Consider the following 27114-nt stretch of genomic DNA (forward strand, 5'->3'; position numbering starts at 1 on the left):
CTCTAGGAAGGGGCACAGGCCACAGAATCGGGGTGGGAGTCAGCACCCGAGTACCTCATGCCGAGACAGCATGAGGGACAGAGCCAAGAGGTAGAGCCTGAGGGGGTTGGTTTGTCCACAGAAGCCGAATGGAGGGATGTGGGGGGCAGTTCAGGGCCTCCACTTTCTCCTCCCTGAAATGAGTCACTCACAGGAGGCTTGCCCTGCAGGTGCCCTGGCCGTGGGCCGACCCTGACAGCTTCCCCAGCATAGGCCGAGCGGGCGCTGGGAGGGGGCATACCTCAGGTAGCTGACGCCTGTCAGGCTGCTGCCGTTCACCTCCAGGATGCGGTCTCCCAGGGAGAGCCGGCCATCGGCTGCAGCCGGGCTGCCCGGAAGCAGGGTCTGGATGTAGAGCCCCGGGATGCCCAGGGGTGTGTGCTGGGGAGAGGCGGAGGCCTCAGCACCTGGGACATGGTGCTTAGCGAGGACCCCATCCCGAGACCTGGCCTGGCCCCGGCTGGGCTCATGGATATGGTCACCAAGAGATCTGCAATAACAGTGCTGCCCCCCACCACTGTCCCCACAGGCCCAGACACCCCGAGGTCTGAGGATGGAGCTGGAAGCAGCTGCCACACAGGGCCCTTCCCTCAAATTCCACAGAGAAGCCCCCGCCTCTCATCCTAAACCCTCAATAGGCCTCCTCCCCTCCCCGACCCCTCTCTCTTAACCCCACGAGCTGTGGGCCTCCCTGCACAGGAAGGCCAGGGGCAGCTTGCAGACTCACCATCCCATCGATCAGGCCCATCCCCAGCCCAGAGGGACCTCGCTGCAGCTCCACCGTGAAGACAGAGCAGAAGTCCTCAGTGTTGGAGGTGACACTGGAGGGGGCCAGAGGGGGCTCATCCATGGGGGCTGCACAGTCTCCTGGGGGGTGACAGAAGGGGGGAGCCGTCAGGGCTATGCCTTTGTCTTGATTCTGCCCATGAAGCTGGTGTCACACCTGTGCCCGGAGTCAAGCATCCAGGGAGCACCACCGCCTGCTTCTCCAGACGGCAAAATGCTCTGGAAGCTCCAGCAAGATGCCTACCCAGGACCAGAGCTGGGTGTGACACCGCTAAGTGCCTGAGCCCCTGGCCTGTGCTGCCCAGGATGCTGGGCCTCTCAGGGTGGCTGATTCCAGGGGGCTGAGAAGTGGGCTTTGCTCAGGCTTCCTCAACCGCCCCCACACGGCCTGTTCCCTCCCGGCCTGTCCCGGGCCCCTGGCCACCGCACTGAACCTCTGGCCCACCCCTGCTCATGGGTGGCCCCCCACCCTGGCCCCCAATCCGGCATGGAGCCGGCGGGGAGCAGGTGCTCACAGGCCACCTGAGACACCCCCCCCTCCCGCCCCATGCGGCCCATATTCAGAATGTCTCCAGGCTGCCAGGCCCCGGGCGGTTCAGGTGCCCAGCCGAGCCCCCGCCCTCCTTCCCGGTGTCCAGGGCCGCGAGCACTCCCCGCAGGGCTGACAGTCCAGGTCAAACATGTCACCAGGACCCTACGGGAACCCCCCTAAAGGACACCGGCAGGGGCCAGGGCAGGGGGGCCGGCGAGAGCCTGAGGTCTGTCCTCACCTTCTGGAGTGGTGCCCCGGGGGCTGCTCCTCCTGCCTTCTAGCAGGGCGTTCCCAAGGGTGCCGCTCGGTTCTGGCCAGTCAGCGCCACCTGGCTCGAGGTCAAGGGGGGTGCTGGGAGGCGTGAGCATGTATGAGGGGTCCAAGTGCAGGGGGCCAGCCTGGGAACCCCCACGGCACCCGCGGCCAGGCGGCTGTCCTGCGGGACCCTGTGCCCGGGGAGCCCCCAGAAGAGGAAGAGCCCTAGCCGGGGCAGCTTCCCGGGCCTCCAGGGGTCCTTCAGGGATGGAGGGTCGGCCCTGGGGAGGGAGGGGAGAAAGGTCAAGGCCAGTTCTCTGACAGGGCAGAGAACCCAGCCTGCTGCAGCCTCTGCCTGGGGTGCGAGAACCCCAGGGTGACAGGAGCTCTCCCTCCAGCTCCCCCCAGAAGCAGCAGGTGATGCCGTGTCTATGCCCACCCAGGCACCACCCAGGTATAACCACAGCCACAGGCATGGAGCTCGGCTCAGGTACCTCTTGGCACTCAGGCTGGGGCGGCCCGCAGGGGCTGGGCTTGCTCCGCAGGCTCCAGAGGAAGTGGCGGACATACAGGAGGTGCTGGTAGATGCCGTCGTCCAGGCAGTCCGCATCCAGGTCCACCTGGAAGCCCTCGCTCGGCAGCACGATGGGGGGCGGGTTCTCATAGGACTCCAGGACATCCTCTGCGGGCGGGGAAGAGCTGGCATGACTGGCCTGGCCAGGATGGGATCCAGGCCTGGGTGACTGACCCAAACCAGGCTCTGATTCCTTCTGACCCTCAGGATGAGGCCCAAGCATCCTCAGAGAACAAGGTCCTGTGTCTGAAGCTCTTTTTGCCCTCTTCTGCCCACTGCCTACCCACCACACTCAGCTTGAACGTCCGCACCTGAAGCCACACCTGTTCCTCCAGGGGCTCCTGTGGCCCAGGCCCTGTGCGCGCATGTATCACCCAGATCTGCCCACCAGGAACATGAGCACCGCCCAGGGACAGCAGGACAGACCGGCACGTTCTCCGCTCCAGGCACAGAGCCAGCCATGCTGAGGGCCCCAGAAATGGGCAAGTAAATGGGAAGAAGCAGGTGGCATCCCACGGCGGCGGGGGGACAAGAGACAGTGCAGGAAGCTCTACTGCTACCTGGATCTCTGTCATCCTTTAATTTCTGCGGGGTTGGTAGTATAACAGACCATACACTAGTGTAATGCAATGAAGAATGTGTCTGATTCATAAAGTATACACACATGTGTGTACATGCAGCCACATGCATGGACGAGTGTGCGCACATGTATCCATGTGGATGTACAGGATATACGTATGAATGTGTGTGCATGCGCGTTGGGCTTATATCCACATGTGCAGGTGCGTGTGTGTGTTTGCACACATATATCTGCGTGAGAGTGGGCGTGGCATGGTGTGGCGTGTTGTGCTCAGGAACGTTCCCAGTCAGGCTTCAAGATGGCACCCCACTGCAGACATTGCTCTCTTCCTGGTGGGTCCAGCACCAGGTGAGCCCAAGCCTGAGGCTCTGTGGGAGCTGAGGGGGACCTTCAATCTGAGCCTGGACCTTGGAAATTGGGCAGCATGAACTGTGGGCTCTTTGATCCCCAGATATGGAGGCCCCAGATCCCAGGTTGGGGGACAGGGCAGGGCAGGGCCCCCAAGAAGGAAGATGGCCCAGGGCAATACGCCTCCTCCAGGGAAGTCCTGGGGGGAGGGACCTCTGTCCCCACCAAGGTCCACTGGGCCTTTCCTCCTGCCCAAGGAGGGCTCTCACCTGACTTGAAGGCGTCGGGGCTGTCCTGAGCACCCGGCTCCCAGGCACTCATGGGGCCCATGGCCGAGGCCAGCTGGTACTGAGTCAGCAGTCGGTGCAGCTGCGCTGGGCTCAGGGCAGGGAATGTGGCCCGCAGGGTTGCCCAGCTCATCTGGGTGACAAGAAGGAGCTCGCGTCAGAGGTCCCCGCTGGCACCCCAGAAGGATGCCTCTGAGTGCTCTGGGCACAGCAGGGTGTCAGGACTTCCCAGCGACACCCCCAGCATCCACAACACACAGGGAGGTCAGTAAAGGGACTGCCCTGCCCCGGCCACAGGGCCACAGTCTGGCACCCAGGGCAGCGCTGCATGGGGCAACTGCTCCCGGGAGGTGCTCTGTCCTCGGAACCTCCCCATGGCACGGCCCTCTGTGCCAGTGCCTGGGAAGCGGGAAAGACTAACAGGCAAATGGGGGACAGGAAATTGTATTCCTGCCTCAAACCGTGAAGCGGGGTACAGGCACACCTGGCCTCCCTGAGGTGGCACCCGAGGCCAGCCCTCTGAGCTCTGCACGGGGGAGACTTCAGCCCGCGGCTAAGGAAAAGGGTGGACTCGGGCGCAACATGAAAGCTGTGTGTGGGCTCCCCCTGGGGCCTCCGCTCCTCATGCGGGGATCCCCACTCCTTTCCTGTTTTCTGGAAGCCCTTTCCCCAGCTCTCTGGGCTCAGTGCCTCATTCCTGAGAAGCCGAGCCTCCGGGAGCTCCCGGCAGCTGGGTGCGGGCGGCGGGCGCGGGGATGCTGCGTGGTTCCCCGAGAGCGGCTCCCTGGCCAGGCTCCGGCCTGGAGGCAGGCTCGGAATTTGGAAGGCGGCTCCTGTCTGTTTTGCGGGCTCGTCTGTTTTGCGGGCTCGTCTTCAGGATGTCTCGACTCACTCTCCGGAAGACTGTGCTGCCCTCCATGTCCTGGAATTCTCTGCTGCGCCGGGCAAGGCCTTCGGCTGCCGGGCTCACCCACGCTGCATTCCACACCAGAAGCTCAGGCGGTGCCGGTCGGGGGCGCTCGGCTCATCTTCACCGCGTGCGGGTCCTCCCCTCCCTGGACGCCTGCTGTTCGATGGACCTGTACATTTTCCTGTCCTTCTTCCTCTTTCTCTTTCCGTCTGGCTTGATATCATGGCCAGCACCAGGGCTGGGGCTGGGGCTTCAGTGTCCAAACGAAGGACCAAAACTCCTGTCTTAGGGCTCTGAGCGGGGCGGGAGAGGGGGGCGCTGTAGCAGCCCCAGCCCCAGAAGCCAACGCTGATTCAGGAGAGCTGTTGGTTCACCCAGAGGGGTGCTTTTTGTTTTTTCGGATCCTAGAAACCCTATTTCCCTCCCATTTCTATCGCTTTCTGGGCCTGGTGTCGGGAGGGAGCCAGCAGCGGGGCTCTGACCGTGCAGCCCAGGAGGGCCCTGCTCTGCTTTCTGGGATCTTCCTGACTTGATCTTCCCACCCAGCTAGCAGATTTTTCATCTCTGCAGCCAGGCTTTCAATTTCCAAGAATTCTTTTTGTTCTCTTATTTATAGAATCCTGTTATTTAATGGATACTATAGCCTCGCTTATCTTTATGATGAAATAAAGTCTTTTTAAAAGCTTCTTCTTCCTGAACGTCCCTTCCTGCACTTCCCGTTTCAAGGGGGTTGGCAAACTGTGGCTGAGGCCTGCTTGGATCGGCTCCTCGAGCTGAGAATGGTTTTCACATTTTTAAGAGTTTTTTTTTTTTTTAAAGAATTTGGGACAGAGACTATTTGTGGCCTTTTACAAAAAAAGTTTGCTGACCCCTGATCTGCATCCTCCAGCTTCACTCCCCCCATCCCGCTCTCTCGTGAGCTTCTTTTTTTTTTTTTTTAAGAGGCATGTTTTTATTTATTTATTTGTTTGTTTGTTTTTGTTTATACATGCACTGGGTACAGTCAGAAGCGCAGGAGGGTGAGAGAATTCACCAGAGCCAGAGCGGGGAGCAGAGCAGGCAGAAGGACCGAAGTACACTGCTGAGGGGAGCAGCGGGCGGCAGGAGAGGTCTGCGCGCCATGCGGGACCCTCCTCCGGTGGCCGGGGAGCAGCCGGGGATGCAGCCAGGAAGCAGCCGGGAGCAGCTTCGCAGCTTCGCAACCCAGCGCTCAACCGCTGCGCCACCGGGGAGGCCCTCTCGTGAGCTTCTTTAGGGCTGGCTGTTCACTCCTCCACAGCGGAGCTGGAAGTCTGCCGTGCAAAGCTGCTTGGCCCCACAGGGCTACCTGGCTGGTTCCCTGCAGAGCCCCAGTCAGCATCCCCCACACCACCCCACCCCCATCTCTGGCAGCCACCTCAGGGGCCTGGTGTCAGGTTGAGATTCTCCTCCCCTCGGAGACCCTTTGTTTTATATGGGCTCTAAAAATAACCCCAGCTGAGGCAGACAGAGAGGAGGGGTCACGGTGTGGGGTGGGGCTGGGGAGAGGCGGGCTGAGAACCCAGGGCTTCTTCCCTTTTGCACACTTTCAGGGCTGACATATGACAAACACAGAAAACCACACACGCCCCAGTACACAGCCGATCGCGTTCACCAAGTGCCCACATGCCGCCCTGGACAGACCCAAGTGCACACAGCAGCGCCTCAGAACCCCTCGGGTCCCGTGTGTCAGGGCAGCTGGGAGCCTGGGCGGGTCGTAGGGATCTAACACCTGCTCCCTGCACTGAGCTCAGCTTCCTCTGTGGCTGCCTGTGACAGTGGCGGGCTAGTCCCCCCCGCTGTGCCCACGGCCTGGTAATAAGCGGCCACGCTTTATCCAAGACTCCGTGGGTAAAATGGGGGCCATCCCTGCCTGCTGTTGCAAAACACACACTGCTCTTCTCCCTCGAGGTGCCCAGGGCAGAGGCCACCGCCCCCAACCCTCGGTGCTGGCTTCTCTCCTTTCCACCCGCCTCCCCCCCCCCCCCCCCCCCCCCCCCCCCCCCCGCGTCTGGTGCTGAAGACCACATCTCTCCGTGTAACCTTCATTCTTATCATCTCAAGCTAAATCCCAAGCTAAATCTCACATTTTGGTAACAAGGCTGAGCAGGCATTTTAAAACAAGATGAGGTTTGCGCCTATCAGTTTCTGAAAGAATCCGGGTGTTAATGGTATTTCTTCCTGTAACACAATTTCACCATCCGTCCATGTGGACCTTGAATCTTCTTTGTGGGAGGGTTTTTAAATACATTAGATTTCTTCAAAAGACATCGGACTATCCAGATTTTCTAAATACTCTTTTATCGGTTTTAGTAAGTTTAATTGTTTCATCTACATTATCCAAGTTATCAGCATAAAGCTGGCTCTAAGCTCCTCTCCTCTTAGTAGTTTTTGCCCTGAGAGCTGAGGTTACCCCTTCTCACGCTTCACACCGGCAATCTGTATTTTCCCACTCGTACTAAGCTGAGCAAAGACCCACTCCTGGCTCTGCTGCTGTAAATAAACTTGTATCCAGTTGTTCCGATCATTTTTTCAAAGAACCAACCCTTGACATTTTTCTTTCCCTTCCCATCTCTGTTTGTTCACTGTCTCACTGAGTTCTGCTCTTCGCAATGACTTCCTCCCACTTCCTCACTTTTATTTGCAATTCTTTTCCTTGCTTCCCAAACATCATTCCTAGTCTGTTTTATTTTTTAGTTTACTCATTTGCAGCGAGAACGTTTCCTCTTAGCACTACCTTCTGATGCATCTTCACGGTCACTGACCACCTTGACCGGAAGAGGCTGAGGAGAATGGGGAAGGGGTGTTTGGCTGTAAAACTAAGCAGAAAGCTCTGAAAGGCAGAGTAGAGTTGATGGTGGTCTCACAGCGCCTGGGAGACAAAGATCAGAGATCAGGACCCCTGAGGGGGTAGACAGAGGCTCTTGGTGGCAGGATCTCCACCCTTCCTATCCTGAAACTTCAGGGTTTTAGCAAATATCTTGATGGGAACAGCACCACGCATGGCAGGACCCTCATGTACCTCAAGTTTGTCTCTCTAGCCTTTGAAATGGCCAAAGTGGCTCTGGTTTCTCTTTCCCCAGCTCTGGCTGCTAGACGGAGTCTGGATTCTTGGCCTTGCTCCAGTCCTGCTCTCAAGTAATGCAAATGCCGCTGGAAAAGCAGACCAGCTCCATGGTTCTCCCTCTGCAGCTCGCAACCCTGGTCCGGGGTGTCTTTACACAGGTGACTTTCATGCTGTCGCTTTTGCAGCTGGGCTCCCCCAGAGCTATTGCAGCCACATGGGGCCCAAGCATAAGGGCTTTTCAAAGGATTTATCATGTTATTTCTCTGTCTTAACCCCCTCTTGGCCTTAACTTCCTGAAGTACCTGGAGTAGCAAGTCCTGAGCCTTTGGGAGGCTTCACAGAAACTGGGTGATCAGTCTCTTCCGGTCTGCAAGGCAGTCATTATTCACCCCTCTGCTCTTTGGCTTCCAAAATGTTGTTTTATCTCCTCTATAGTTCGTGTATCTTCATGTTATTAAAAAGCATTGCTTTGCTTTTGTTGAGTGATATTTTAGGAAAAAGCAAACTAAATTCATGTGCTTAATCTGCTATCCATACAGAAACCTCCCCCTTTTCTGAATTTTCTCTAGTGAATCCATGTTTCACTTTTATAATAAAAATAACTTTTTTTTAAAAGGCACATGAGTGAGACATAAGATTCCCGATGTATGACAGATTCTTACTGTCTTGGGAGGGGGCAGCTGTTAAGCAGAGCAGCTCTCATGTTCTCCGAGGCCTAGAAGCCAGGTCCACAGCTCGGGCCTGGCTTATAAGCAGGGGACCCAAGATCAACCACATGTAGGCCCCGCCCCCCTAGGCCCTCCTACCTGGACGAGCTGGGCACTAGGAGTGGCCAGCAGGTTGAGTGTACAGGAAAGTTTCTGGAAGAAGCACTCTGCAGCCTCCCCACAGCCAGCACTCCTTGTCCACTCGAGGAGCTGCTGCAGGCGGGCACAGGCCTGGACTCCTCTTGGCCAATGGAAGCAACTCAGAGAGGGGCCTGGCGGGAGAGAGGGGGAGCGGAGTGTGATGTTCAGGAAGCTCTTTGTCACCCAGGTGTGCTGCCCATCCCCCCCCCAGAGGGAGCCAGATCCCGGCTGTACCCAAGGCCGGCCCTCCCCCACTACTGGGTGCCTACCTGGGTGAGGTGGGGGGCACAAGAGGTGGAAGGTGGAGGTGGCAGGACAAGCGGCTGCGACAGTCACTGAACCCCAAGTGCAAAAGTACTGTTCCAGGTCTACAGTGACACCCCCTTGTTCCCACCCCTCCCTGTGAACCCCACCCCAGCCTGGGAAATCCATGAGTGAGATGTATGTGCTACGGGGCTGTCCCACTCTGATCTTACAGTCCTGAACCCCAGTAACACCCCTGGGCACCTGGGCAGATGGAAAAATTTGGCAGCGAAGAGGGCGGGCAACAGGATTGAAGGTCAGGTCGCTTTCCTAAGCCTGTTCCAACCACGGTACCAGTGCACTGTGGGCTGTGGCTGGATACAGCTCATCTCCATGATGTTCCCACAGGGACACCTCCTGGGCAGCTCTTCCTACCCGCCCCCCATGTGTTTGGACCCTCTTTGACCAGATGCCCTGCCAGGGCAGGAGCTGGCCATTTTCTGCAGAAGGGATTCTCAGCCCCAGGCCCTCACCTTTGTCCAGAAGCTGGTTGAAGAGCAGAGTGCTGGAGAAGAAGAAGAGGTAGGCCAGCACCTGGGAGGCGATCTCGGGGTGCACCTGGAACTGTTGCAAGAGGTCCAGAGCGACCTGGTAGACTGACACAACGCGGCGCAGCTCCTCAGGCAGCTGGAGGGATGAGCACCAGCTCCCCCGGAGCTCCATCTGGAAAGGGGGGCACTCCAGCAGGGCCGGGAGGCAGACGTACAGGGACTGTGGTAAGAGGAGACACTGGCCGTTGGCAGGCAGCCTCTTCAGCCGGACCACCCACGTGCCTGTCCACCGGGCCGCAGCCATTCCACATGAGCAGTGAGTCCTGGGGGCGGGGGCAGCTAAAGGTTGCTGCGGTGCACAGTGCACAGTGCAAGGCTCAGTGATGCTCCCCCCTTAAACGGCAGATAATACTGGGTGGGGGAGGAGAGAGGCTCCAGCAAAGTCTGAAAACACCCCAGTGGGTCTTGAAGGAGAAGGTTCATCCCTCTTGTTTTATCAGGAGAGCTTTACTGGACAGGGAGGGTGGTGGGAGGCTCCACCACCCAGAGTGAGCCTTTAAGCAGAGCTTAGCAGGCACAGCAACCTAAGGGCAGCGGCACCAATCTGGTGCCAAAGTCCCTAAAGGGTCTTTGCTGGTGGCAGAACAGCCATACCCAGAATCTTCTCAGGGTTCACAGGCATCAACAGTTGCTTTCTGGAAACAAGCAGAGGTGTCACCTCCAAGAGGAGTCCTGTGGCCACTGCACCTCGAGGTGACCCTAAGATGTCAGGTCAAGGGCAGTGTGTGCCTCCTTTGGGACCCCAGGGAATATGTGAGCACATGGGTGGTGCCAAGATCCTTTTTCAGCCAAGATCCAACCTCAGAATGGCTCTCCACACAGGACTCCAAGCAGCCAGGCTTAACTACCCACAGAGCTGCTGTCTCTAACCGACTGAACTCCGTGCAAAGCAAACAGGGAATCATTTTCTTTTTCTCCAATCATGGCCCCAAAAGTACCACCCCCAACCCTCTTCTTTCCCGATGGAGAGCAGCCCCAGAACAGCCCAGGGATTTCACAACCCCCGCAACATCCATGTGAGTTCACACCTAGTCTCAGCAAGTTCCCCAGCTCCTCGGGTGGGGTCTAGGCCTCGGGGCCCACCTCCCCTCCACCCTCCCTCCTGCCCCCCGCGCTGGGGGGAGTGTCTCTCCCCCTACCTGGCTGTTCTAACACCTTCTCTGGTCATCACAGTGGCCTCGGGGGCCTGTCCCTCAGGGCCACCTCTCCCCTCACCCCCACTTCCCGGAAATGGGTCACTGGTATGACTCTTCCCTGCTGACGAGAGAGTGAGGCTCAGGCGCTTCCTGGGAGCACCCGAGCACAGCCATACCACAGGCTGGAGGGGGTCCCAGCTCCTCTCACTCACTCGCACCCTGCCCGCCTCTATTCCAGGCCTGACCGCTGCTAAGTTCTGAGTCCTAAGACTCGATTTCCCCAAGGACTCCCGAAGGGAGCCGTAAGCACACACCTGACCCGCCGCCGTACCTTGGAGACGTAGTACACGCACTGCTGAAAGGCATACAGGATGACCTCCTCCAGCACCGCCATGGCCTCCTCGCTGGCCGTGAGGGTGCAGGAGAACAGGGACTCCTTCGAGCCTGCAGGAAACAGCAACGCAGCCAGTGACTGTGGGGCAGACCAGGCCTGGGCGTACAGGCATGAACCTTCCGGGCCAGCCGAGAGCTCAAACACCCCCAGCCTCAGTGCCACTGTGCAACTCTCCCATCTTGCATTTGGAAAATGTGATCATCCAAAGTCACAGAGCAGCCTGGGCACCCGCAGCCTGCCCACCACACCTCAGCCAGGGGTCCCAAGATGCTGGATGAAGTGCCCAGGGCAGGGAGCTTCCAGGCATTTCCAAGCACATGGGCTCTGGATATATGTTCTCAGAACCAGCTGCCCCAGACACAGCACATTCGGAGTCAGCTGCCCCAGCACTTCTCACTCAGGACCCAGGCCAAGGAGCCAGTCATTTGTGGCATCATGGCGTGTCTCCAAGAAGAGAGAAGCCAAATCACCTTTGCCCCATTCTCCTCCCAGCACTGTGTCAGCACGGGGCAGAAACCCAGCCTCCCAACAGCTGCATGGAGGAAGCCCTGCTCTGTGCGGGGGGCACTGGGAACAACATGCCTGGTGTGTGGCCTCCCCAGACTGGGGGTGGGGGTGCATCTGCTGAGGGGTGGGAAGGAGGGAGAGATGTCAGTGGACCCCAGGGGATTCCTTCCCTCTGGGAGTGTTTGCTGTAAAGACGACAGGCCAAACCAGCAACAGGGTTCCCAAGGCCAGAGGCCCCCAAAGGGGCACAACCATTGCCGGTGGGCATTCCAGAAAATGGGTGCATCTGCTGTCACAGTGATTGGGGGGGTCTAACCAGCACTTAGGGAAAGGGAAGGCACACAGGACACCCCGCCTTTGTCCTTTCCTCTCACAAATCCTCATTTCTCCATCACAAGGAGCTGGAGGCAGCTGGCCACGGCATGATGTGTCTAGCGTAGTCAGACATGGCCTTGGCCTGAGCTAAGTCTCAGACCCTCCCGCTGCAGTCTCTTGAAGGAGCCACTTGGGCCACACTGCTCAGGAATCTCCTTTCAGGGCTGGAGGGTGGCACGGGATGGGCTGAGACTTTCTGAGCACTAAGACGGCCCCGCAGGAGCACAGGGGCCCAGCGTGGCCGGCCTCCAGACAACCGGCAGGACGCACACCACATGTGAGCATCTGGGCACACTGTGCACCGCACCTCCATCTTGCTGCTCATCATGTGTCTCCTTCAAGGGCTCGGGGCTCTCCTGTCTCTCAGCCCAGAGCCTCCCAAGGGTTCACTCCCCAAGAACCCACCTACCCTGGGAGCCGGAGGCCTGCCCAACCTCCCTGGTATCCTCCCCAGGTCCATGGGTCTCATTTGGGTTGGGTGGGGGCCTGGCTGCTCCTTGCAGCCTCACTTTTGGGGGGAGGCAAGTCAGGCACCTGAGGGGCCCTGGGTCTGAGGGGAAGGAGGTGTCTAACAGGTTGCTGGGTGTGGGCTGGCTGTTCCCTTGCCAGCTGCAATACCCCTTTCTTCTGGAAGGCTCCAGGTCTACAGAGAAATCAAGGCTGGCCTCACAACCAAGGGAAGCCGGTGGGAAAGGGACAAGAAACTGGCTCCAAAGCCTTCAGTGGGCCAGGGCCAGGGGCAAGGCCCAGGCCTTCAGGCTGTCCATGTGCCGGCTTGTCTGAGCAAGCAGACCTGCACCCTCCTGTGTGTGTGTGTGTGTGTGTGGTGGGCGGGGGAGGAAGGGAGGTCGCAGGGATTCCACAAAGCAAAACCACACCAGGCTCCCTGCATATGCCACATGGGTCTCCAAGATACCATTTCAAAGCCACGTGGAATACTTTCACTGGCTGTCGAGCTCTACTGGGGCGCCCACTCAGGCCTCCCAGAGGGTTACAGGAGTGCAGCCACCCCTCCCGCATGCTCTGGGGCCTGAGGGGCTCGGGGCTGCCCCTGTGGCACCTGAGCACCCCTCCAGGCTGCCCCTGTGGCACCTTAGCACCCCTCCCTCAAATCTACAGGCACAGTGCAGAGCTGCCAAGACTCACAGGACAATCGTAAATGGGTTACCCCCACACACGCACCCACCACCGCCATGGGCCGAACGTCTGTCTGCCCGTGTGAATCAGGCCTCCTGGGTAAGAGCTTTGGATAAAAAAGATTGTTTGGGGAATGAAAATGGCAATTTTTCCAGCTTTCAGGACATGACATCTCTGCTTTTAGAATTCTTCCCACAGATATTTCCTGCTGAAGGTCAGGAGGCCGGAACACTGAAGTGACCTTGCCTTTGCCCTCTGCTTGATATTTTCCCTCCACGTCTCCAGTACTTGGGACATTATTTAGGACATTCAGATCGTGTGGCGTCCTGTCTGCATGGTCCCCGGCTGTGAGTGTGCTCTCGCTGCACCAGCACTGAGCAGTCAAACCACAAATGGGCCCCAGACCAAAACTAACTTCCTCCCAAGACCAGACAGCAGCTCCACTCACCCCCAGCCCCAACCCAAGCAGCCTGACCAGGTGCCCTCCCAGCCACAGCCAGCAGGCCAGGAGGCCGTGGGCCCAGGACTGCAGCCTCCCCCCATAGTAGTCTGAACAAGGTCAGAGCAGGAGGCCTCTGCAGGCCTCGGAAACGCTGTGTCCAGCGGCCATGCGGGGTCAGTCTCTAGCTGACTGCTGTCCTCTAAGCAGAAAAGTTTCCCACCATCACCCAACTCCTGACATCTCGCTCAGAAAGAAGACACGTGTTTGAGACAGGCAGAGACAGGAGCAGCTCCTCAACTCAGGACCTGCTGAGCTGGCTGCCAGGTCGGCCCCCAGCCTTGGGGAGCAAGTGGAGTTTGAGGCCTGGCAGGGAGGGAGAGTGGAGCCTTAGGTGCTGGACTCCAGGAGCTCCAGGCACAAGGCCCTGAGCTGCAGGAGCAAGGGGCCTTGGAGACTGACTCTGGAGCCAAAGTCTGTGCACATTCAGGGGAGACAGGGAACGGGACTGCCTCAGATCCGGCATCGGGGACAGTGAGTGGTGTTCCAACCTGGAAAATACAACCAATGCCTTTCACAAAGTCCACCCAGAGAACAAAGGATGGAGGGGACAGGCCAGCAGGCCCAGAATGCCCACTGGGCCACAGCAGATCCCAGCACCTCAGGCTGACTGCCCGCCTCCAGGGAGGTGAGACACTGGGCAGCCTCTGCAGACCTGGCACACAGGGGAGCCTCGGCTGCACCCTGTCCTGCCTGCCCAGCTCCCCTCCAGCTCTGAGTGGGACTCCCAGTGCCATCCGGACTTCCACTGGCAGGACGGCCAAGTCATGTTGCTCAGGATCCCCGATGGCTTCGGGGGCAGGCTGGGACGAAGCCGAAGTCCCACAGAAAGGAAGGAAATGAGTGGTTTTGTATCTGCCACATGGCAAGATTTTGAGGGGCCTGAACCAAGCTCACCCACCCAGCTTCGAGTACCCAGCTGTGACATCCTGACCCACCACAGGAGGGTTCTGCTGCTCCTACCTGGCTCAGTCCAGGACCGACCAGGCCTCTCCTACCCCGCGCAGCCCTCAGCAGAAACACACCAGCTAAAATCCCAGTGGGGCCTCAGGACCAGGAAAATGCCACTTTCTCCACAAAGTCCTCCCTCCCAGACTGCTCCAGTCAGAACCACTCTCTCCCGTAGAGTTTTCTGTGCACTGTGCACTGTATTTCATAATTCTAAGATGCTCATGGACACTGAAGTCACATGGATTGTACATATATGTTTAAATTTTTCCAGCTCTCAGCAACAGATCTCTGTGAAATAGTGGAGCATCTTGAGAGGGATGCTGGCCGACACACCCCTCTGTCTACTGTCCTCACATCCAGGCCTCCATCAAAACTTCACATCCCTGTTCCAGTGACCTCTCCCCAAGATGGCAAGGAGGCCCCCGCTCATGGGCACCAGCCATACCTGTGACGTCCAGCTCCTCTTCCAGGCTCTGCATGTAGAGTGGGCACTTCTGCTGGATGAAGTACAGCAGCTCCACAGAGTTGGACATCCAGAAGAGAATGTGCTGCAGGTCGGGCACCAGGCCAGCCATGTTGACGCTGGCCAGGGAGATGGGCTCCTGGCTACCAAGACAGAAAGACCAAGTGACATCCGGACCACTGCCCCGCTCATCTCCACGGCACACTGTCCAACCACACCCCTCCAGCCTACCGCCTCAGGCTGGGACATTAAATACAGGAACAGACCTGCCCCTGACACCTGCCAGCCTGCCAGCCAGGAGCGCATCTCCTGCAAAGCTCATTGGGAAGCTGCCACAGCCATCAGTGAGAGACTCAGGGAAATCAACTCTCTTCTTTGTGGAGATCAGAGTAAAGCAGCTATGAATGTTAAAGATAGAGTGTACCCTAATATGTATGCATGCATGGGAGGGAGAATACCTTGGTTGTTGGAACAAGAAACATGAATTTAATGTCTGTTTCAAAAGAACAGGAGATATGAGTTTCAGTGGATTCAGACATAATTAACAGAGGAACTAAACACCAACATAACTATTTGGGAGGAGCCCAGGCAAGATTAACTAAATGCTACCTCCTACAGCAGGAGGTCAGGAGATGATGTCTAAAGTCCATGAATCAAAGGATGGCCACCAAGGCCTTTTCTTTGAAGATTTAGAGGTAGTTCTAAGAAATGTCAAAAATAGAGCAATTGGAGGTTGCCTCTGAGGTCTGTATGGAGTCAGGGTTGGAAGATGGGTCAGTTTCCATCACAAATTCTGCACTGTTTGATTCATTCACCAAGGCAGTGTATGTGTCTCCTGGTTAGTGAGAAAGAGCCACCAGGGACCAGGCACAGAACTGGGTCCTTCCCCTCATCACACCCCTGAGGGTCGGCCCCCCCAGGTGGCGGTGGCCCGGTGCTGCTCCTCCCTCCCAGGCCAGCTCTCTTTCTAGGCACAATGGCGAAGTCAGGGTCCCCTGCTCCCTGAATGGCAGGCTCCAAGGTCAGACAGGCCTCCACTGAGAGGGGATCTCCCTGACCCCCTTCTCCTGTGCCTTTCATGCAGCGGTTCCTGGGGTCCAGGATCAAGTGTCTGAGTCACCGATGTACATGAAGCTCCCTGGTACTGTCCCACATCACCTCTTGAGAAGTTGTGGTGGATATGGTAGGACTGGCCAAGCTGCAGAAAATTCCTCCATTTAAAACACCATCATGCTTTTCTGGCCACCGCCACCCACTGGCAGTCAGCGCTGGAGCAGGCTGTGCTGGAGACAACCATGCTGAGAGTGTTTGGGCCCTGGGGCTCCAGCACCCCAGGTGCTGTCTTCAGAGTGGACACTTACGGCTGGTAAGCAGAGATCCGTTGTGAAGCAAATCAAACCACCCAGATGTGACTTGGGTATGCCTGGGGGTGCCATCCAGCCAGCTGTGGCCAGTACACAGTCCCAGGGAGCCCTCACTGCTTGTGCTTCTTACTGGGGGTTTCTTTTTTTTTTTTAAGATTTATTTATGCATACAAGAACTGGAGTACAGGCCAGAGGTGTGGGGGAGTGAAAGGATTCACTAGAGACAGAGCAGAGAACAGAACAGGCAGGCTGACTGAAATACACCACTGAGGGGAGCAGTGGGTGAGACAGGAGAGGTCTGCTGTGCCATGTGGGTAGCTCCATGGCCGGCCAGGGATCAAACTCATGCCGCAGTGGCTGCTGATAGCTTCACAGTGCTGAGACTTAACCCCTTGTACCACCAGGGAGGCCCCCTTGCAGGGGTTTCTGAGAGGCAGGCCAGGTGATTGCAAGGGCAGCACTCCCAGGCCAGCAAGAGCAGACTCTTTAATCCCTTCCAGCAGCTCAGGAAGCTGGTGTCAGTGACCTCACAGTGACATCATGCCAGGGCTCCTGGGGGGATCAGGCCCACTGGGGCCGTACAGGTGGGAGGCTTGTGAGGAAGCAACTGGGAGGGCTGAGGTCCCGCAGGCTCTCTTTCTCTTTTGGGACCTGTAGTTGTGTTGTTCTCAGTGATGTGACTTCACTTTTGCACACAGTGTGATCCCACTCTCTGCTCCTGGGGAGCAAAGGACTGTCGGGCCCTGCCTCCTTGTTTTATTGCGAAGCAGATCTGTAGCCCACCCACTCGTGTCACAGGGCTCAAAGTCCTGTTCTCCACACTGGCTTGAATTACACAGATATATGCACACAGCATAAATAGTTTATGTCATTAAAAAAGGATTAATCTGGCTCTTCGGAACTTAATTCTATTTTGTTTTCAACATGTATTGCCCTTCTCATTTCAGCCAGAACTCAAAGGGACAGAGACTTTTCCTGAAAAATAAACTGCCAGCTGGAGTTTCGGTGTCAAATCCAGTGAGGTCAGCAGCAAGTACAGACAGCTGCCAGCCCCCACCACACAGCGGGCCACAGACAAGATGCGGGGCCTGTCCCTCCCCCAGGCAAGCAGTGAGTGGGATGACAGTTTCATGGATCTGACACCAAAGGCACAAGCAAAAATAGACAAATGGGACAACCTCAAACGACAAAGTTTACACAGCAAGGAAACCATCAGTTGAGTGAAGAGGCAACTGACAGAACAGGAGGAAATATTTGCAAACCATTCATCAGATAAGGGATTAGTTCCAAAATATGTAAGGAACTCCTACAGCTCAAAAGCAAAAAACTAATAACCTAATTTTAAAAGAAGTTGAGGACCTGAAGACAGTTTTCCAAAGAAGACATACAAACGTCCGATACACATGAAAAGGTGTTCAACATCACTAGTCATCAGGGAGATGCAAACCCAAACCACGGTGAGTATCTTTCATGCCCTCAGGATGGCTATTATTAAAAAGATGAAAGTTAACAGGTGCTAGCAGGGATAGGGAAAAACTGGAACCCCAAATTGCACTACTGGGAATGCAAAATGGTACAGTCACTGTGGAAAACAGTACAGAGGGGCCTAAAAAATAAAAAGTAGAACTACCACATGATTTAGCCACTCCACTTCTGGGTATTTATCCTACAGAATTGAAAGCAGGATCACCAGGAGATGGCTGCACCCCCATATTCACCACAGCACTACTCACAATAGCCAGGAGAGGAAACAAACTAAATGCCCATCAACAGGTGAATGGTAAGAGATGAGTATTATTCAGCTTTTAAAAAGGAGCTTCTGCAGTATGCAGACGTTATGCTAAGTGAAATAGGCCAGTCTCACGGGACGTACGGTCCCGCTTATATGAGACCCTAACATAGTCACACTCAAGGAATCAGAGGTTGCCGTGGACTGGGGGGAGGGGATTGGGGAATTGTTAATCACTGAGCATAACATTTTAATTGTGCAAGATGAACAACTTCTAGAGATCTACTGTGTGATGTGCCTGCAGTTACACCACACTGTACACTTAACCCAAGGGTGGATCTCACGTTAAATGTTCTTACCACAGTAAAATACAGTAAAATAAAAGTAACTCAAATCAGTGAAGCCCTGATACAAAGTTCCTTTTATAAAAGTCCATTAAGGAAGCAATAGTACTGAAAACAAAATTAACGTGTTTTTAAAGCTAATGAAAATGAAAAGCAATTAAAAATATTTTCAGAATTCATGAATCAAAGAAGAAATTAAAATAGAAATTTTGCATGAATAAGGAAGTAGTAAAGAGGTAAGTGGAATAAAAATCAAAGAAAAAGTAAAAAGGAATAGTAAATCTTCTAAACAAGTAATAACCAACAAATCCCTGGGAAGGTTAGTCCACAGAGGGTGAAAGAGAAAAGAGAGAAGCACAACAGCAATTGAACAGGGGGTGTTACTGCAAATATCTTAGAGATGAAAAAAGCCGTAAGAGACTATAACAAATAACTTTAGTCCAGTAACTTTGCAACTATATGTAATCAATAATTTCCTAGAAGGCAAAAAGCACCAAAATCAACACAAGAGGAAACAGAAAGCTAAATAAACCAAAGATCATTCAAGAAATGGAAGCAGCCAAGGTCCCTGTCCCCACTTGCACTGGCCCAGGGGTTCCCACAGGTTACTGAGTGAGTCTCTGAGGTCCAGAGTCCAAGTGATTCAGAGAATGAACACGGACCAGGCTGCTCAGGTCCTTTTCTGTGAACCTTGTCATTTGAATCAGACAAAACAATTGATACCAAAAATATTAACACACAGCCAATTTTACTTAAGAATTCAGAGGGGGGCTTCCCTTTTGGCCTAGGGGTTAAGCCTCAGCACTATCACCACTACAGCCTGAGTTCAATCCCCGGCCGGGGAGCTGACCCACATGGCGCAGCAGACCTCACGTGTCTCCCCACCGTTCCCCTCAGCAGTGTACTTCAGTCAGTCTGCCTGTTCCGCTCCCAACCCTGACTCTGATGAATCCTCTCACCCCCCACATCTCTGGACTACACCCCAGTTCTTCTACTAAAAAAAAAAAGATTATTTAAAAAAAAAAAGAATTTGGATGGGAAAATCCTAATTAAAATGTCAACAAGCATGCCTTACCATGCTTTAAAAAAAAAAAAAACCACTAGCCACGGACGGCTTCATTTCAGGAATTCAATCATGGTCCAAAAGACCTACTAACATAGTACCCACATCCACAGATTCACAGAAAAAGAAATACATAATGATCACTGCTGCAGAAAAAGCATTTAGTCAAACTCATCGGCCACTGGAAATTTTAAAAGAGCCACAGAGCAGGAAGATCTGAAGTAAATGGGACAAAGTGTTAATGAAGTTAAATTCAGGTGTGCGTTCACGGGTGATTGATAGATTTTGTAATTTTCTGTATATTGGAAGTGATTCATACATTAAAACAAAAGTGCTTTCCCTGGGGAAGGGCATGCGGCTATTCTTAGGCCCCAACAATGCAAGTTCTGGAAAGCAGAACGCGCTTATAACTATTGAAGGGGGCCTGGGCTCTTCCTGTCACCGTGGGCTTGGGCTTCAAGGGGGCAGAGAGGCTGTCTGCACCTCACACTGAAGGAGCCAGGCTGGGCCTTCCTCATCAGCACAGTTCTCAGGTCTCTCTTGGCTTCCTGGAAGGAGCTGGGAGTCAGGGGCAGACGGCTGGGAGAGAGGGAACTCTACGGCCCACTTGCAGCCTGGTAGGACAATCGGAGATGCCCAGCCCCATGCTCCAGACCCAGGCTCCTGTCCTCTGGGCCTCTAGTTCCAGTCTTTAAAGCAGAAGAATAACAAAGCTTCCTCCTGTTTCCCTTACAGGGCAGTAGGGGAAGCAGCTATGATGACACACTTGATTGATGCGCGTCTGCATGAGGCGTGAACTGGAATGAAGGAGCCACTATGGGCCATGTGTGACTTAAGGCCGGGTGCCTCCCTGGCGCTGGGCAGTGACCACCGCCTTCAACTTGGAGCATCGCCACCTTTGGTGTGTACTTACACAGGATGGCTTAGCTGCATGCACTTGTCTCCTCCACTTCGCTGCCATTATGCCCTGATAAACCACCCCGCACACACACTGAAAACACCCTAAGTCAAATATGCAGTTAATACACCTAAGCTACGAATGCCACAATGGAGTCTTCTAGGAAGAGTGTATCATTTTCAAGCCACTGTGAGTCAAAGCATCCTAAGTGGAACCCCGTGAGCCGGGGCTGTCCATGCAGCTCATCAGATGGCTTTTCCGAGCACTCTTTTGGCTCAGTATTGCTTTGGATTCGGTGACATTGATGAACAGGTGGCTCATTCCCTGCCACTGGACACATGCGGTGGCCTCCAGCTTTTGCGTCGGGGGAGGTATTTCCCCACAGTGTCCACCCAAGTGGGAGGCGGTCACAGGATATGCGAGTCTTCACGGTTAAAGCCAGGGCTTCCAGGGCCCCTGCAGCAGCGCATTAAGAGTGGAAATGGTGCTGTCTATAAAACAGATGGCAGGGAGCAGGAATACCACACCCCCTCCACCAGGACCTGAATGTCTTCCTGAAGAAGTAGGAGCAGTTTCACAGGATTTGGGGGTGAGGGGACAAAAGGAGGAGGCTGTGGAGGAGCTCTCACCCTCACTCTCAAGGATGTTCTGGAGAGGTCGCCCCAACACCGAGCTTCCCAGAAAATTGACTACAGAAGAGGAAAAGGCCGCTCTGCGAGGAGAGGACAATTTGGTGGAACCCAGAGCTGCCCCGTCCCGGCCCCACGGGAAGGTCTAGAGGGAGCCACCGCCTAAGGGGCGGGTACAGTGACACATACTTACAGGTGCGCCTGCTTCTCCGCCAGTTCTTTGGTTTTCTCCTACAATCAGAAAGGGGGGGAGGGGGCAAACATGAGAAAAACAGGATACCACCAGGTATGTTCAGTGAGAACAGTGTCAAGTTCATGTCACACCATCCCCATAAAAACAAGGCCTGTGGCTGCTGACATCCTGTGCTCTCGGCTGTTTACTCTAAGCCGTGTTGGAAAGAACAGCTCTCCATGCGCTACAGCTATCTTCCCGCGCCATACTAAGGGTGAGCCACATACTTCCGACAACAGGGCTATTTCACAACCGTCTAGCTTACATAACAACCAACCATTTGAGATCCACTAGGGCAGGTCAAACATCTTACAAACGCCAGCACGAAGATTCCACTAGCACGCATTGTTATGCTTGACACCCACACGTTCAAAGGCCCCGGTGATAATGATGAGTTGAATATGTGCTTGAATATTTACAAATATATTTAAATGTCACAACAGAGAAGACGCAGGGTTAGCCAACATTTCCTGTCACTTTTAATCAAGAGGTGATTCCTGCTTTAGTAGCAAGGTGTTTTCTGGCTAAGCGCAGCCCTGACAGTGGCTCTGTTACTTGTTCTGAGATGCGCACAATTACCTAAACATTTGATGAGAAGTCCGAGGACAGGGGAGTGGAGAGAAAGCCCAGGATCACTTATGGGGGCTCTAGAGGGTCTGGCTGGGGGTTGTCAGTCCACCAAGAGGGAAGCACAGACTTGACCTTGGGGAAGGAAGTCAATGCTACGAGCATCAGTTTCCATGCCTGAGAATAGGGGACAAAGCTAATCCCGGGGGGCTTTGTGGGAAAGCTGCTCTGGCTGGAACCTGTTTCTCCACCTCCTACCCGACCCCCTCTACCACCATGCCCCTCAGTCCCTCTTTCCTCAGTTTCCTCAACTGTGATATGGGACATAATACCAACATCATGAGGGAGGTTGTGAGAATTAAATCAAACTGTGTGATTCACTGGTGTCTGGCACAGAGCCGACTTGGAAAAGGATGATTCCTGTGGAAAATCATGACCTCCAGCATCAGGTGGCCACTGGCCCGTGTCATCAGCGCGGACCTCACCTGCCTCACACATGCACAGACAGGAAGTGAGCACACTGGTGATGACACTAACATCCAAGTCCGCTCAGGGCCCATGCAAACCTTTACATGTGGCAGCCCATGGTGGCTTTTGCCTTTAAACTTTCAAACATTTTAAATGGCGATTGTGACTGATGCATCTATCCAGTTTCTACACAGCCAACAGGTTTCCTTTTCCCATGTCTGCCCCCTGGGAGGCATGACCAAGATGAATGGGGGTCTCTGAGGACTGGGTGACACCAGCCATCCCAGGGGCCCCTAGGGAGTGCAGTCAGTGGAGAGACAGGAAGGGACGGAGGCCCTGAGCACTGGCCCCGGGCAGCCTGCCTGGTGCTTGTCCAGGTCCTGGCCCTGGCCCTGCGAGACAGGCGGTCTGTACATGTCTGCCCTGTCCCAGGGGACAGCAGCCAGTGCCTGGAGCCATTTCTGTGAGGGGAAGGAGGGGAGCTTCTAGCATGGAGGCTGGGGTGCTGGTCAACACTCTTCCTTGCACAGGTCAGCCCCACAGCAGGGAATTTCACCCAATTGTTCATGGTGCCTCTGCCTGGAGACCCTGTCCTTGAGGAAAGTTCTCAATGCACAAATGTCACCCATCTGTGCCCCCACTACCAAGCTGACAAGGGCAGAGGTGCCCAGGGCAGACAGGGCCCAGGCTCTCCTTACTGGGCACATGACCCCATGAGGCTGAAGAGTGTCAGCGGGTGCCATGGACTCCCTGTGGTCCTGCTTCTCCTGTCTGCCCAACAGGCAGGGCAACAAGAGACAGGCAGGGGCAGCTGGCCCTCCGCTAGAGGAGGTGCCCAAGCATCCCCCACCAGTCAGAGCTCCCACCCAGCTCCTCCCACAGCCCACGGACAGACACAGGACAGCACAATGCCCCTGCCCACGACTAACCCAGACTCTCTCCCGGATCGCCTTGGCAATCTTGAGCAGGAGCTGCCCGAAGGAGCCTGGCTCGAGGCGGGTAGCTGAGTGCTGGATGCAGAGGCAGAGGAGGAAGGCAGGGGTCAGCTTGTGGTCATCGCCACTCGGCTCAATCAGCGTCATGATCCGCTGCAGCAGCACATCCTCCATGTCAGGCTCAAACTCCAGGTGCAGCTGCCGAGACCGCGGGAGGGCGGCCCTCGTGGAGGCAGAGGTGCCCCGGGCCCGCAGCACAGCCCCACACATCCTGCAGCTCTGCGGCACGGCCCGAAGGCGGGCCAAAGCCTGTGCAGGCAGGGAGGGGGCCTGTGCCGGGTCCTTGAACAGCAGCAGGTAGTAGAGGCCCAGGGACAGCAAGTCCCCATGATGCAGCGCCACGGCCCGTCCCCCCACCTCTGAGAAGTTAACAGAGACAGGTGCCCCAGGGATGGGCTCCAGGACCAGCCAGCCCCCTGAGTCTCTGCCTGCGGGCTGGCGCCTGCGGATGGTACAATGGAGGGGCAGGATGTCAGGGGCCGACAGGCTGATGCTGGGCTTGCTGGATGGGGTCCTCTGGCCCACTGTGTGCCGCTCCCGGTTGAGCACGTACACCAGGCTGTCCTGAAACAAAAACACGGATCTCAGGGCCAGGACGCCACCTCAAGCAACTCGATCCCCGGGAAGAGAGACAATGAGTCCTGGAGCCTGGTTACCCAGGCCCTGTCGTCCTAGGGCACCCACCCAGAGCCCTCTGTAACCTGCTGCATGCCCCCAGTCTGCCCAGAGTTGGGCATCCATCCTGTCTCTGGGGGAGCAGGAGACCCCCTGAGCAGCCTGGGTGTCCCCTCAGACACCGAAGGTTGACTCTGGAATGCACACATGAGAAACCAGACAAGGACTGCCCAGGGAGCAGACACTGGTTTATAGGCAAGGGTCAAGCACCCCAAATTCCACCCAGGTGACAGGTACGTGGACACACCCTCCCTAACGAGGGTGGGAAGGGCCTCCTGAGACCTGGGACCAGAGTCCTCACATCACAGTGTGCCAGACAGAGTGGGCAGGGCTCAGCGGGACACTGCGCGGGCAGCGGCACGTGAGGAGGGAGGAGCAGGCTTCTGCAGAACAGGCTCTCATGGAGTTCCTAAGGACTAGACTCTAAAAGCTGAGACACTTCCAACAAAAGTGGGAGTAAAGGTTGGCTCTTGGGGGAGTGCAGGGGGCCTCTTTCCTGTGCCCCTCAGAGAGGCGGTCCTGTAGTGCGCTGTGGGTAAGCTGTGCAGGACCTTCACTGAGCACCCTCCACATGTGGGCAAGAGAGCCAGCCTGTGCTCTGGTGCCCAGCCGAGCCCCTCCCCGCAACCCAGAGAGCCTGGAGGGTGGTGGATGCTCCGCTGTTGAGGGGCCTGGTACCCAACGAAGACCAATGCTGAGGTCAGGACAAGAGGAGGCCCTGGGGACATTGTCCTACCCTGAGGCCTTCTATGTGGCCTGGACATAGAGAATGCTCTGGAGGCAAAAGCTTGGAAGCCCCAACTCCTCCAGAGTCTAGGATGGGCCCAACCCATGTCCATTTCTATAGCCTCATCATCTCCAGAGCCACCATAGGCACATGAGCTCACGCTGCCTTAGTTAACAGCAACGGGCAGCTTCTGCCCCGAGAACTTTCTGCTGGCCCTCCTGGGCAGTCCTCCAGGGCAACAAGGGCTCAGGTAAGGCGGCTCACGTGCTGCTGGCTGTAGCCCTGCAGAAGGAGCAGGTGGGGCGACTCGTAGAGGGAGTAGCGCATGGTGTCCTGGATGGGTTCCTCGGGGCCCTGGGCAGCGTCGGGTAGGGCAGTGGCCGGGCTCAGGCTGGTCTCGCTGACGGTGCGTCGCAGCCGGGGCTGAGGAGAACTCTGGGCACCCCCTGAGGCCAGGGCTGGGGTTCCCTTGGCACGGCTCCGCTGCAGCCTCCGGGCTTGGGCGTTTATCCCTGAAGGGCAAGAAGCAACACGGGGGAAACAGTCAGAGCCTAACTGGGGCCACCGCTAGGCCTTCTGAATTCACACCTGATCTCAAGAAGTCATTTCTCCTAACTCCAGTCACTCTCGGTCAAGTAGGTATGCAGGAGGACGCAGGACTCCCAGATTGCATCCTCAAAAGGCGGGGGCATCTCTGGGCTCCCCATGAATGGCCAGGCAGCCTGGTGGGCCATCTCCCCAGTGGCCCTCCAGGAGCCTGCTGGCATACCCCGACCACCCGGACAAGCCCGCCACAGCCCTCCCCTCACCCCGGACACCAAACCCCCTGCAACATGGCCTTCTGCGGGTGACCATGCCAGGGGTTCCATGTGGGGCCACACCACCTCAAAGCCCTGCCCGGCGACCTGGCCTGGCCTGGCAGCTCACTTTTGTGTGTATAGGGCCACCTGTGAGTGCTGAGATTAGATGAGCCGGAACTGGTCATCTCCCTTCTCTCTGTTTTACAAGGAGGAAGAGGTCAGCTCGCTCACGTCACCCCAGCCCCTGAGCCAAGACTGCTCTCCTTCTAGGACAGTATGGCTGTCTCCTCCCAGAGGCTGCCACCAACGCCTGGGCAGCGTTGGGTCAGAGCACCACACACTTGAATGCTCATGCATGCACACACGTGTACATAAACCCATGCATGCACACATATGTACACACAAACACAAACACACCCATGAAAGACTCAGTCTTATATATCCAGGAAAGCAGAGAAAACACATGGGCCCCATGAGCGCCATCTCCCGTCTCACTGTTCCCCCAGGGCTTTCCTTCTGAGTCCTCAGCGAGCCCCCTCCGCAGCCTCCATCCGGCTCCATCTGCAGCGTCCCTTCCTACAATCATTTCAGACAAAGCCAGACAAAGCCAGAGGAAGCAAGGCGGGGCCGGGGTGCTACCTTACCAGGAGCTGGCGGCTAAGCCAGCGTGAAGACAGCCTGCCCTTCCAGAAGGAAGCTGCTCTTCCGCAGCCCACAGGGGGCCAGGCTGCAGGAGGCGAGGGGCCAGCCGCAGTGCTTTGGCGGCCCCACTGCTCCGCCTGCTGCAGAGTCAGGCTAGCGGCGGGCAGGCAGGGAGCAGACGGGGCAGGGGGGCAGCGGGGAGGGGGGTAGAGAGGAGCAGGCGGAGCAGGGAGAGCACAGATGGGAGAGGAGCAGGCGGGGATGGGAGGGGCAGGCAGGGCAAGGGGAGCAGGCAGGAGGGGAAGGCAGAGTAGCCCCACCCCCACACGCACCCCCACTTTCCCTATTTTACCTGCCACTCTTTTAAGAACGGCTGACCCCTCGGCTGTGGAATCATTTAACAAGGATGGGGCCATCCCTGAGAGAACAATTTAGAGCCCAGCCCAAAATGATGATCTAGCCCCCAAGCTCTTCTCTGCAGAGAGGGTGCCCCTTCAGGGAAGGATGCACCTCAGAACCACCTTCCAGAAGTCCTGGGGCGGAGAGCCCCAGAAGATGGTCCTTTTCTCTTAGGTTCCCAGGCACTCCCAGAGGCGCTGTCACAGTGGAGGCAGGTGGCACAGGATGTTCAGTGTCCCCTGGGCTGAACCCACAAGGGGGCTTACAGCAGACGCGACCCCACTCTTCCAGTGAGGGCCTCGCACCTCCGTGCAGATGACCTCTCCCGGCGGTGCCCTGGGCTGGTTCTCTGACCCCACCCTCTTCGGCGGTGGTTCTGGTTCCTGCCTGGCCTCAGAACCACCTGGAGCCGCCAGCTCCAGGCCCCCTTAATAGGTTGTGGGGTGGCCTGCCTAAGGCTGATGGGCCCAGCTGCGGGGTGCTGGCTCTGAGTACTGTCAGAGGTCACTAGGAGAGGTGACGCAGTTTTTAACGTACCGAGGCCCCCAGAGCTGAGTTCACCTAAAGGCAGGAGGAGGCAGGAAGCAGGTGCGGCTGCTGGACACCAACACCAGCAGCGTCTGCACAGCCAGCGTGCAGAGCAGTCACGGTGCCCAGCGGCCACCACCCTGCACATGCCTGTGTGGGCAGGGCAGGAGGACCTTGGCAGCCCCGTGACCACTGAACGGGCCACATGACCCCCACGGAGGACCAGCCTTTCACAGGACAAAGACCAGGAAGCAGGGGCCAGAGTGCCCGGGAGTGGGGTGGAGGCAAGGTGGAGATGTGTTCACAGGCTCGAGAAAGCACACGGACACCACTGTGCATTGCCCAGGTTGGCGGGTATGTGGATATAAAGCCATTTTTAAAAAAACAGGAAAGGCACCCAGCAAATTCAAGACGTGGCTGCTTCCAGGTCAGGAGGCATACGGTGGCCGCCCCGTCTCACAGACGCATGTAACTCCATCACCTACAGAGCAGAG

The 27114-nt window shown here is 56.4% G+C and overlaps 1 protein-coding gene across 8 annotated transcripts in view; it reads right to left on the reverse strand.

Annotated features, from left to right (window-relative positions):
• RADIL (Rap associating with DIL domain) overlaps positions 1-27114 on the reverse strand; it is a 61977-nt gene that overhangs the window by 480 nt on the left and 34383 nt on the right. For 6 of the 8 annotated variants that reach the window (XM_037507059.1, XM_037507063.1, XM_037507062.1 and 3 more), the window contains 12 exons: positions 24516-24763; positions 22784-23413; positions 20781-20818; positions 14543-14703; positions 10566-10678; positions 9021-9258; positions 8203-8375; positions 3384-3534; positions 2107-2294; positions 1596-1893; positions 767-906; positions 281-420 (listed from right to left, as the gene is read on the reverse strand). In XM_037507059.1, coding sequence (XP_037362956.1) covers positions 281-420; positions 767-906; positions 1596-1893; positions 2107-2294; positions 3384-3534; positions 8203-8375; positions 9021-9258; positions 10566-10678; positions 14543-14703; positions 20781-20818; positions 22784-23413; positions 24516-24763 — 2518 coding nt within the window. Of the gene's footprint in view, positions 1-280; positions 421-766; positions 907-1595; positions 1894-2106; positions 2295-3383; positions 3535-8202; positions 8376-9020; positions 9259-10565; positions 10679-14542; positions 14704-20780; positions 20819-22783; positions 23414-24515; positions 24764-27114 lie in introns of those variants that run through there. The other 2 variants (XM_054693674.1, XM_037507065.1) reach the window with 2 other exon arrangements.

This window comes from Talpa occidentalis, unplaced genomic scaffold, assembly GCF_014898055.3.
Source record: "Talpa occidentalis isolate TD23 unplaced genomic scaffold, MPIMG_talOcc4v2.1 talOcc4.12, whole genome shotgun sequence".
Lineage (NCBI taxonomy): Eukaryota > Metazoa > Chordata > Mammalia > Eulipotyphla > Talpidae > Talpa > Talpa occidentalis.